Source organism: Artemia sp. Qi Xiang Cuo, chromosome 12 (assembly GCF_049724085.1).
Source record: "Artemia sp. Qi Xiang Cuo chromosome 12, ASM4972408v1, whole genome shotgun sequence".
NCBI lineage: Eukaryota > Metazoa > Arthropoda > Branchiopoda > Anostraca > Artemiidae > Artemia > Artemia sp. Qi Xiang Cuo.
Window position 1 is genome coordinate 58,801,945 of NC_142805.1, and position 11,604 is coordinate 58,813,548.

General features: G+C 35.8%; 1 protein-coding gene across 1 annotated transcript in view; it reads right to left on the reverse strand.

The window, feature by feature from the left end:
• Positions 1–11,247, reverse strand: part of Nf1 (neurofibromin 1) — a 350,626-nt gene extending 339,379 nt beyond the window's left edge. The window contains 1 exon segment of the mRNA XM_089097671.1: positions 11,015–11,247. Coding sequence (XP_088953797.1) covers positions 11,015–11,074 — 60 coding nt within the window. The 5' untranslated portion in view covers positions 11,075–11,247.
• Between the last annotated feature and the right edge of the window lie 357 nt (positions 11,248–11,604).

Below are 11,604 nucleotides of genomic sequence, written 5' to 3' on the forward strand. Positions count from 1 at the left end.
CAGGTAATTAACCTTTTTCAAACTAAACGATAAACAACTACGAGCATAGAAAATACCACAAAATGAAAACAACAAAATAAGCAGTGGTAAAAAAAATCACGGTATGTAAACATTGAGAGCCGCCTTTTACCCCCCCCCCCCCCTCCCCGCCAAAAACATCCCTTAAGGAAAATGCCCCGCGGAAAATAACACCTCATGGAAAATACCCCCTTCCCAGAAAATACCTACCCTTGGAAACCCCCCCCCCAAAAAAAAAAACTTCTTGCGGTTGGTTAGTCTCCAATCACTTTTGGCTTATAAAAAGACTAGAAATGCCTGGGGATTATCAAACAATTTCTACCTCCATCCTCCTGTCGTCTCTCCCTTAGGCCAATTCTGTATTTAGTTGAAGACTCAATGAGACCTGAGACGTTTTGGCATCAAAATGCATCCTTTGAGATATCTCCCTCTCTTCCTAGCTACAAAACAATCAGATAACCCCATTGCAGAAGTTTCAGTTCCTTTTTTAAGTTTTTTTTATTTGTCTATTGCTTACAGATAGTATTTGTCATTGGGAAACATACGAAAATTTTTTGCGTTGGGGTTTTCTGGAGGATCTTTCATGAGAAGAAAGTATTTGCAAGGAGAGGGGGGCAAGATTTACACATAAATTCCTCTTTTCTCCCTTGGAACATCTCAGTTAAACTAAAAAATAACACGACTCAAAGAAGATTTTTAAATTTTGAAAACCATAATTTTTGCAAGGCGGGTATTTTCCAGGTGTTGAGGTTTCCGTGGGTGGAGGTGGGGACATTTTCAACGGGGGAGGGGGGTAAACACTTAGACCCGTAGAAAGTGACAGGGTGAAGGGAACCCCAATTAACAGATATAAGAAAGACAAATAAATCTGGATTTAAGAGTTTTTGACGTCCGATTTTCTTTGTTTTTGTGACAAGAAAAAGAGCATTTTTATAAATCATCTTGATAGTAATTTATATAAAGACTTAAAAAAACAAACAATTCCAACAATGTTGAACATGTAAAGATTCTAACTTGTATTCCCAATATAAGTAGGCCTACGGTGGTTGAGTTGCATGATGGTTAAGTTGCATGGTAGTTCAGTTGCATGGGGTTCACTTGCACGGGGGTTCAGTTATATGGTGATTCAGTTAAACGTGGGTTTAGTTGCATGGGGTTGAATTGCATGAGGGTTCAGTTGCATGAGGGTTCAGTAGCATGAGGGTTCAGTTGCACAGGAGTTCAGTTACATGGTGGTTCAATTGCACTGTGGTTTAGTTTTACGGTGGTTCAGTTGCACGGTGGTCCAGTTGCACGGTGGTTCAGTTACAGGGGTTCAATTACACGGTGGTCCAATAACAATGGAACCACTACAATCAGGTCAAGCTAATTTACAATTTATATGTCTTTTAATTATACCATTTGGTATTTGTTTTAATCATTTTACATTTGGTTGCCTTATCAGTTTGGTTACTCTTATCAGTCATTGCCAATTGCTATTTCATGTGTGTCTAGATCAATCTATTTTACCAGATAGTTGCAGTAGTTATCAACCAAACACTATGTTGTATTTTTATAGCAAAGTATTTGAACTTTTCACTACCAAACATTAATTCTAAGTGCAATTTTACATCTATGCAGGCTGTTTTTTGTAGGGGTTTTATTTTTATCTACTCTCGGGCTCACCATACTCTCAACTGCCTTATGAAAGATGAGGAATATCCACTGCCTAACAGTGGATATTCCTGGAGCATTTGATAATGTTGTTCATCTAATGCTCTACATTGTATTGCTTAACCTGGCGTACATAAATCACTCCTGGCAGTTTTGTGGCATTGGTATTCTGGTGCTAATGTTCAGGTAAAATAAAATGGGGAGCTTTCAAACCCATTCCAGTTTGTAAAGGGGTTTGTCAAGGAGCTGTGTTGTTGCCCATTATATTCAAATGTGTATTAACTCAGTGCCTATTGTCTTTGCCAGTCTCTATGTTTCATGGTGAAGATGGTTTAACATATATTGCATATGCTGATGATGTTCTTCTATTAAGCAGTAGCCATAGGTACCTAATTGAAAATTTTTCCATGCTTAAGTTGCAGCTTGGTTCTGTTGGCCTGTCAATTAATCCTGCTAAATGTGAGTTTATTTGTTTTAATGCTTGATACCATGTGGCTGCCTTAGATCTTGATAATGCTTCTCTTCCTTGCTCTAATTTATCTAATTAGGTGGGAATTTTGTTTGGTTCTTCTCTTTCTTCTACCTATTCAATCCTGATAAATGTAGGCAGTTAAGAATCTGAGGGTAGCATATGGGATAATTTTGCCAAATATAAAGATTTAATAGAAAGGGCTTATGTAATTTGTATTCCATCTCAAATAAATGGTCTTACTGATGCTCTATGTGTGAGAACCTTGAATTTTATTTCTGTTTATGGCCCTATTTTGCATTTTTCCTTCCTGAACTTGGTTAATTAATTTTCTTGCTAATAGTATTTCAAGTTATTTTCATGTTGTTTGTTTACTTTCTTTTTTTTCCAATTTATTGTACTCCATATTGATGTTTTTGCCTTTTGTAGGTACAACAAATTTAAATTAAATTATACAATATCAAAGTTTTTGCCACAGGTGTGTTTTGTAGTGCAGATGCTGGTTTATCTTGAACATTGCTGGTGGCACAAAAAGAAATTGCAGGAAAGATGTATTCAATTGTCAAAATAGGATAGACAATTGAGCTTTTCTTTTTTTAAGGTATTGATTAAGTCTCTCCTTGAAGGATAGGAAACAATCTTTCAAGTATATATTTTTTTCTATTATATTTTCATAGGCAGCGCAATCGCGCTGACTAAGTAAAAAACGATGTTGGCATAATGTAGTATTTTTTTTTCCATACCCGGGCACTTCGTATCAAAGGAGTTGTTGTAGAAACTTCGAAAAGGGCTCATTCGATTGGAAATTGGAGTGGCTAGTGCCCTTTTTAATAGTCGAAAGTGATTGGAAGGCAACTAGCCCCCCCCCCCTTGAGCCAATCATTCCCTCAAACATATCCCCTCAATATTTTTACATATCCATTTTGATCACCGTGGCTGATTTCTAAATAGAAACTGTGTTTTTGAGGAGGAAACTCCCCCACAACACTCTGGGCAGGGGTTTTAAGTTATGCACTGCCCTAAGGGCATGTAAGAACGATGCTGGCACAATGTATTATTTATTATTTTTTTCCCTTTAGAGCGGGGCACTTCATATCAAAGAAATTGTTGTAGAAACTTTGAAAAGGGCTCATTCAATTGGAAATTGGAATGGCTTGTGCCCTTTTTAACAGTCAAAAGTGATCGGAAGGCAACCAACACCCCTTCCACCCTCACCATTAACTGAAATACATCCAATCAAAATTTTGACATAGCCATTTTGTTCAGCATAGTTGATTTCCAGATAGAAATTATGTTTTTTAGGGGGACACTCCTTTACAACCCTCAGGGCAAGGGTTGTAAGTTATGCACTGGAGGCATACAAGGTTTTTAAAGAAGGCGTTGTCATAGAAACTTCAAAAAAGGCTCATTTGATTGGAAATTAAAAGGGTTAGTGCCCTATTTAACAGTTGAAAGTGATTGGAGAGCAACTAACCCTCCTCTCATGCCAACCTTTTACACAAACGCATCCAATCAAAATTTTGAGACAGACATTTTATTCAATGTAGTTTTAAATTCTGGAAATTAGGTCTTTGAGGATGACCCCCCCCCACACAGCCCTCAGGGCAAGGTTTGGAAGTTATGCCCTGGGGGCATATATGGTTTTTATAGAATGTGTTGTCATAGAAACTTCAAAAAGGGATCATTCAGTTGGAAATTGAAATGGCTAGTGCCCTTTTTAATTGTCAAAAGTGATTGGAAGGCAACTAACACCCCTTCCACGCCCACCATTTCCCCAAACACATCCAATTAAATTTTGAGATAGCTATTTTGTTTGATGCAGTTCGAAGTTCAGGAAATTATACCTATGAGCAGCAGACTCCCCCATAGTCTTCAGGGCAAGCGTTATAAGTTATGCTCTTGGGGCATATAAGGTTTTTATTGAAATCTTTTCATAGAAACTTGAAAAAAGGCTCATTTGATTGGAAATTCAAAGGGCTAGTGCCCCTTTTAAAAGTCGAAAGTGATTTGACAGCAACTAACCCCTGTCTCACACCCACCTTTTCCCAAAACACATCCAATCAAAATTTTTAGATAGCCATTTTATTCAACATAGTTCGAAGTTTTGGAAATTAGGTCTTTAAGGATGACAACCACTCCCCCCCCCCTCGCCACAGACCTCAGGGCAAGAGTTGTAAGTTATGCCCTGGGGACATATAAAGGTTTTTATTGAAAGTGTTGCTGTAGAAACTTCAAAAGGGCTTGTTCAATTGGAAATTTAAAGGGCTAGTGCCTTTTTTAATAGTTGAAAGTGATTGGAGAGCAACTAACACCCCTGTCACACCCATTATTTTCCCAAACAAATCCAATCAAAATTTTTAGATATCCATTTGTTCAACATAGTTGAAAGTTCTGGAAATTAGGCCTTTTAGGATGATACCCTCAGAGCCCTCAGTGCCAGGGTTGTAAGTTATGCCCTGGGGGCATATATGGTTTATATAGTTGTTGCAGAAATTTCAAAGAGGGCTCATTTGATTGGAAATTGAAATTGCCCTTTTTAATAGTTGAAAGTGAGTGGAGAGTAATTAACCCCCTCTCACACCCACCATTTCCCCAAAAACATTCAATCAATGTTTAGAAATAGCCATTTTGTTCAATGTAGTTGAAAGTTCTGGAAATCATGTATTTAAGGATGACAAACCCCCCAGAGCTCCCAGGGTAAGGGTTGTAATTTATGCCCTGGGGGCATATAAGGTGTTTATAGAAAGTTGTTGTTGTTTCAAAAAGGGCTCATTTGATTGGAAATCGAAAGGCCTATTGCTCTTTTTAATAGTCAAAAGTGATTTGAAGGCTTGACATTTTTATAGTAAAGATCAATGTGGATATAATGTATTATTTTGTTGTTGTTGTTATTTAGACCAGGGCACTTTGTATTAAAGGAGTTGTCATGGGAACTTCAAAAAGGACTCATTCAATTGAAAATAGAAAGGACTGATGCCCTTTTTAACAGTCAATCAAGAGTGATTGGAGGGCAACTAACCCCCCTCCCATTTGCCCATTATGTTTAAAAACTAAATGTTGCCTTAAGATTAAATCAAAATGCACCATGTTAATGCCAATTCCCAATAAGGCATCTCAGCAGTATCCTAAGAATGACTGAGGGTATTATGTTCAAACTTTCAGGGGTAATTCTGCTCTTAAAATCTAACCAAATCAAAATAGTGTAAGTATATCCAAGCTATCAAAGAAAGTAAAAAGATTTTTTTGCAAATGGTACCAAGTTTTCTATTTCAGGTAAACTAGAGGAGGTATGAAACGTAATTAAACAGAACTATTTGTGACCAGATTTTTAAAAGGGTGTAGTTTGTTAAAAATTGCTAGAAAATTTTCTCCAGCATACAAATAGCTTGCCAAACTATAAAGTCTTAAAAAAAACGAAAAGCTTTTAAGAATTATTTTCTTTTCCTTGAAAAGACTATGTCAATATAAAACAAACAGAAATTAATTTAAAAAACTTTTTCCACAAAATAAGTTTTTCAAAGAAAAGTAAAGAACTCCACAAAACAAAAAGTGAGCAAACATAAAATCAAATAATCTACCAAGCGTGAAACTACCAATCAGCATCAATAAATAAATGAAACTGAAAATGAACAGAAATTACAATATATAACCAAGTCAAACTCAAAACAAGCAGAAATTAACATAAGTTGGGCTCAAAACCCCTATGCCTTCCCAAGGCCAGAACAAAATTCGCAATCCTTAAATAAATCTAACAATCTTTCAAGTATATATAATACCACAAATGGTATTTTTACCCCTTCTGACCTCCCCTAGGGGGAAACAGGTTACTAAGTGATGGAATTTTTCAATTCTGATATCATCATTGGTCTCCCCAGATTTGAATTAATAGGGAACGACCTTTCAATCCACCAAATACTGCACAAATTAATATTCTGATTTTTTCCTTCCCCTCTTACCTTTCTTAGGTAGAATAGGGTACTAAGCAATAGAATTTCCCAAGTTGTTCTGAAGTTATTTTTGGCATCTCTGGACTTCCATTAATAGGAAACAATATTTAATCCAGAAAATATTGCAGAAATTTAAATTCAAGATTCCCCCCCCCCCCTTTCCATCAAACTTTGAAAATTAGCTTTCATTTATATTTCACAGCCATTTTCTATCTTAGTTATGTGCTAGACTGGCAAGACTGGCTAACGGGTTGTTTTAATTTGTTGCCCCTGTACATTGTTTTGCACTGCTATTAAATAGCCCTGTTACATTTTGATAACCTTGTTTTGAAATGTCCTGTTTTTCCCACTCTTGTACCACCCTAATTCTACCATTAGGAGAAAACCTTGTTTTGAAATGTCTAAGAGTCTGTCCATGCTATTTTATTACCCAATCTTTGACTGGAAATGTGATTTCTGAGTAGGGTTTATTCAAAACTAAATGTCAGCTGATCAGTATTTCTTTATTGTTTCTTGTGAAGAGTTTGTAATCAAACTATGAGTAAAAAGCAACAACAAACTTTGGATTTTTTTTACAGTGAAAATGTGGAAGAAAAATGAAAAAACTGGCAATGGTGACAGTGCTCAAAGTGTCAGGCTAGTAGAGAGGAATTCCCCCAACTGTGACAGTCCTTTGGAAATAAGTGGAACAATGACTGGCTCAAGTCAACATGAAAGTTTGGTCTGCATCCCTGAACCACTTGCAGGTTCCAGTAGCAGTAGCAGTCAAGAACCTCTCTCAGATATCTCTTTATTGCATCACAACAAACCAGCTTAACCCATTCTTGAGAGATATCCAGCTTCCACTTCTAACAGTAGGAAATTCAGTGCAAATTATTATAAGACATGAATGGATTGAATACTCAAAAACTTGAATCTGTGTTTTGTTTTGCTTGCTGCCATTTTTCTATAGGGACTCTAAGGGCTGGAAAAACTGCTGGAAAAAGGACTTTCATTGAGTTAGGATTTTGCAAGTGCAAAGACAGTTCTGCTCTATTAAAGCAACATGATGGTTCTGAAAGACACATGCATTGTATGTCAGCATGGATGGAATTTAAGACAAATAGTACTGATACCTCAAGATCTATAGCAAATGCCTTAATTCAATCCAGATCTCAAGAGGTTCAGGAAAATAGAGATCATGAGAAGTACATTTTTTGCGCTATTTGCTTTCTTGGCCACCAGGGTCTTGCTTTGAGGGGTCATGACAAATAAGAAACAACTGCAAACCTGGGTGATCTGTTTTAATTGATGGAGGAAATGTCTAAAGGCAATGAAAAGCTGAAGGGCCAGTTATAGTGCTAATATGGTCACTATTGCAGTAATCAGTACCAAAATGACTCAGTTACACTGATAGGAAATGCTTTGTGCCAAGAAATTATCTCAGAAGTAAAATTAGCTAATTACTTTGCTATTCTTGTTGACAAGACAAAAGACGTTTCTAGAAAAGAACAATTAGCAATCCTACTCAATTACATATCAAATGGAAAAGTAGTGGAGCAACCAATCGGCTGCTATCACATGCACAAATTAGATGCCAAGAGCTTATGCACCTTGATTTGTGAAACTATAGAAAAGTATGGTGTAGATTTGATGTTGTGTATTGCCCATTGTTATGATGACACATACATTATGAGTGGGGAATTTAACAGAGTTCAAGCAAAGTTTAGGGAGAAGGTATCTCATGCAGTTTATGTACACTGTTGTGCCTACAGATTAAACTTGGTTTTGAGAGACTGCCTGAAAAATATCAGTGAACTTTCAGATTCTTTCTAAGTGGTGCAAAGACTTTACACATTTATATCATGCAGCAATACTTAACACAAGCTATTTGTAAAACCCCAGCATATTAGCAGGCAAAAAGTCTTGGAGCTGGAGAGGACTGTCCAGACTTGCTGGTTTTATGCAGTCTGCTCTATTTCAAAGGTGAAGGCAAGATTTGATAGTATTGTTGCTGTGCTTGCCATAGTCTCTGATAGTTACAATGGCAAGGCAGCTTATGAGGCAAAAGGACTACTGGACAAAATCAACTCTGCCTCTTTTGTCTCAACTTTACACATAATGGAAAAAGTATTAGTTGTTGTAAATTGTTTATAAGAGCAACTTCAATCCAAAAGTTTGTTGATTTGTAAGGCGCTTGCACTGATTTCAGAGACATATGAGACACTCCAAAAGCTAAGAAATGATAACAAATGGAACAACTTAAGCAAAAACATATCCAAATTCATGGCTTTACATGATATCCAGAAGTAGAAATCTCCACAATCTAAAACCAGTGATCAAAGCAAGAGAAGTCAAGCCATTTCCATTTGTCTCAGACTTTGTTTCAAATTCAACAACTAGTAAACACAATAACAGTCAGCCAGCTCAATCAGATTCTAGCAAACTTCTGTACTGTGAGGTAATAGACTGTTTCATGAGTGAGATTGACCAACATATCATGCAAAATATGCCTCTGCTTGATGCTTTATCTGCATTTGACCCCTCAAGTTCTGATTTTCTCAAACTTTCAAAAGTAGAAAGGTTTATGTGTCATTATCAAGCAATTCTTGATGTCAATGACCCTGCCATAGAATATCAGCTTTCTTTTGCAAAGCTGCATCTGTCAAAAAGTGATATATCTAAAATGGATCTTCTTCAAGCTATCAAAATCTTATCCAACCACCCAGTTGCCTATTCTACAGTGCTAAAACTGATGAAGCTAGTTGCTACCTTGCCTGTGACCACTGCCAGCAATGAACAATTCTTCTTGGCATTAGGGCATGTGAAGGACTATCTACAATCAATGATGGGAAATGACAGATTCAGTGATCTCATGACAATGACTGTTGAAAAACATGAGGTAAAGAAACTGGATTTGGATAGATTAGTTGAAAATTTTGCCAAGCAGCAAAGTTGCTGCTAACCCCTTGTTTTAGGTATGTTTGCTCAATGTTTTTTTTTCTGGAATTCTCATTAAAAAATTTTTTTTTTTAATTGTTGCCTATCCCCCTACATTTTCAAGAATTGGCACTGCTGGTACCAAAAAAAATTTCTGTTGTTAAAATGCCAGATCAAAACTGTATTTTATCTATATCTGAATTCTGCTATATCTGACTATATCTGTGGACTATATCTGAATTCTGCCCTACTGAATAAACTTACCCAAACATTTTTAATAAAATAATTTTTATTGTTACAAAAAAACTTTTGAGAGATTTTGCAACTGTTAAAAAACTGATTAATACTTTGTTATGGCCCATTGTTTACATTGCTCTGAATTGTGAATTAAGGTAATTGTATGCTGCCTAGGCAGTAGTCTGCCTTTGTTGTCAGACTCCTTCACACATTCAACAACCATGCAATAGGTGAAAGTGCAGCAAGTATGGTAAAATTCTAGTTTAGCTATTTACAAAAATTGCAGATTTTGTGGGCCTGTCATTATCTTTTCTACTTATCTCTCCTCAACAGCTGTTCTCTAACAACAAATAATACTGATTTGAAAAACATCAGTAAATCTCCAAATAGCCTACTGCCTAACTAAGGCCATATCTAAACCTATGAGGAGAGAAAGGCCAAGGTTGCACCATTTTTATGGGGAGGGGCAGGGGTTAGGGGAGTTTGAACCACCCAACAAAATGTTTGTTTGACTCATAAAAACATAACAAAAATGAATATATACAAATTCTGTATGCATTTTATGAGTGTTTCTTGTGTAAGCCCCCCCTAAAAAAATCTTTGAGTAAAACCCCTTCCCCAAAAAAAATCCTGGGTATGGCCTTGGGAAAGACTAGGATACAATCATAACATTAGAAAAGGCCATTGATTGAACAATCTAATGGTATTTTTCTGTTTTTGTAACTAATTCCTGTCCTAGAATAAACCTTAATCTTATATAAGGGTAATCTGGTAAAATTCTAGTTTGGGTACTTTATGCTATGTAGGAAAAGGGTTAGGTTAGGAAAATTAAAGTTTCAGGGATAGTCCTACAGACTAAGGTATGTTTGGGGAAGATATTTTGAAGTAGGATATCTACCTCCACTCTTTCTCTCTCTAGAGGGCCCTAACCTTTGATCACCTTTAAAAATCTTTATGTTATAAAAGTGAAACCTTGCAATATAGATTTGCAGCTTAATTGAAATACAACAAAACTATTTTCAGCTTCATAGCTTTGTTCAATCCCAATTTATGAGGTTTCAAAGATCCACCAACACATTTCCTAAATGTTGAAAAAAAAAACATTGAATATGGTTTAAATTCTACTCAAATAACAAGAATTGCATTTTCAGAACTAAAACTAGAGAAAAATAGCTGATAGGCCTAACAGAAAATTAAGGCAAAATGTTGTGGAATTTTTTTTTTATTAGGCCTAATATTATTGACTTACAAACAAAGTAAACATACCACTTGATGCCTTTTTTATGCTCTTTCCAAATATAATAATCATTTTTGTTGGAAATGAATTGTAACCCCACCCCTATATATACCAATTCAAGGTATATATTTGCACATTAGGGTGGGTGGGGGGAAAGTTTAAACTTACCTCTCATTTACATCAGAAATTAAATTTACCCCCACCCCCCTAGGCCTAATGTGCAAATATATACCCTGAATTGGTAAATATAGGGGTGGGGTTAAAATTAATTTCTGACAATAATGATTATTAGCCCATATTTGGAAAGAGCATAAAAAAGGCATTGAGTGGTATGTTTACTTTATTCATAAATCAATAATATGAATAACAAAAAATTTACCAATATTGTTTTGTCAAAAATTTCCTAACCTAACCCCTTTCCAAGGCAATGTAAAGTAGGCTAGCTAACCTAGAATTTTACCAGATAATCTTATAATAGTTACCTACATTAAATTTTGGGGAAAATTAATGAAATAAATTTATACTCAAACAAACCTGCTCTTCAAATCTGTTAATCAGAGAAGACACCCATTCAACAGGTTTTGTGGTTCCCATTTTCAAGGGGTAGGAAGAAGCTGAGGTACTGAACCTCAACTGTGTGCTATTTGGATCCAGTTTTAAAGTTGGCAGAACTCAGAAATCTATTCATAAAGTTACTTTCTTTTTCTCAAAAGAGGTATCCAAGCAGGTTATCATTTTAATATATAAATATGATTCATTTTGTTTATTTTTATTGATAGAAGTGGTGACGATTAATCGATTTTCTTCCATAAGGTGTTTTAGCTTGGACTATAGCCCAGTTTAATTCTAATTAACCAGCGTATGAACGCTGCTTTAAAATCTTCCACGCGGTCTTACAAACCCTCGAAACCTCATAAACTAACAGAAAATTTAGTTAGCTTACTTCCAAGAAACTTCTGTTTGTAGAAGGACGAAGGGCGGCTTATTTAGCTCTGAAGTACAATAAGCAAATAATTAATTACAATAAGTTAAAATATGTGCTTTTAAATATAGTCTAATAACTGCAATTGGCTATTGAACAGCTATAAAATTTTAAAAATCAACTTTAATAAGCTTAATAAACG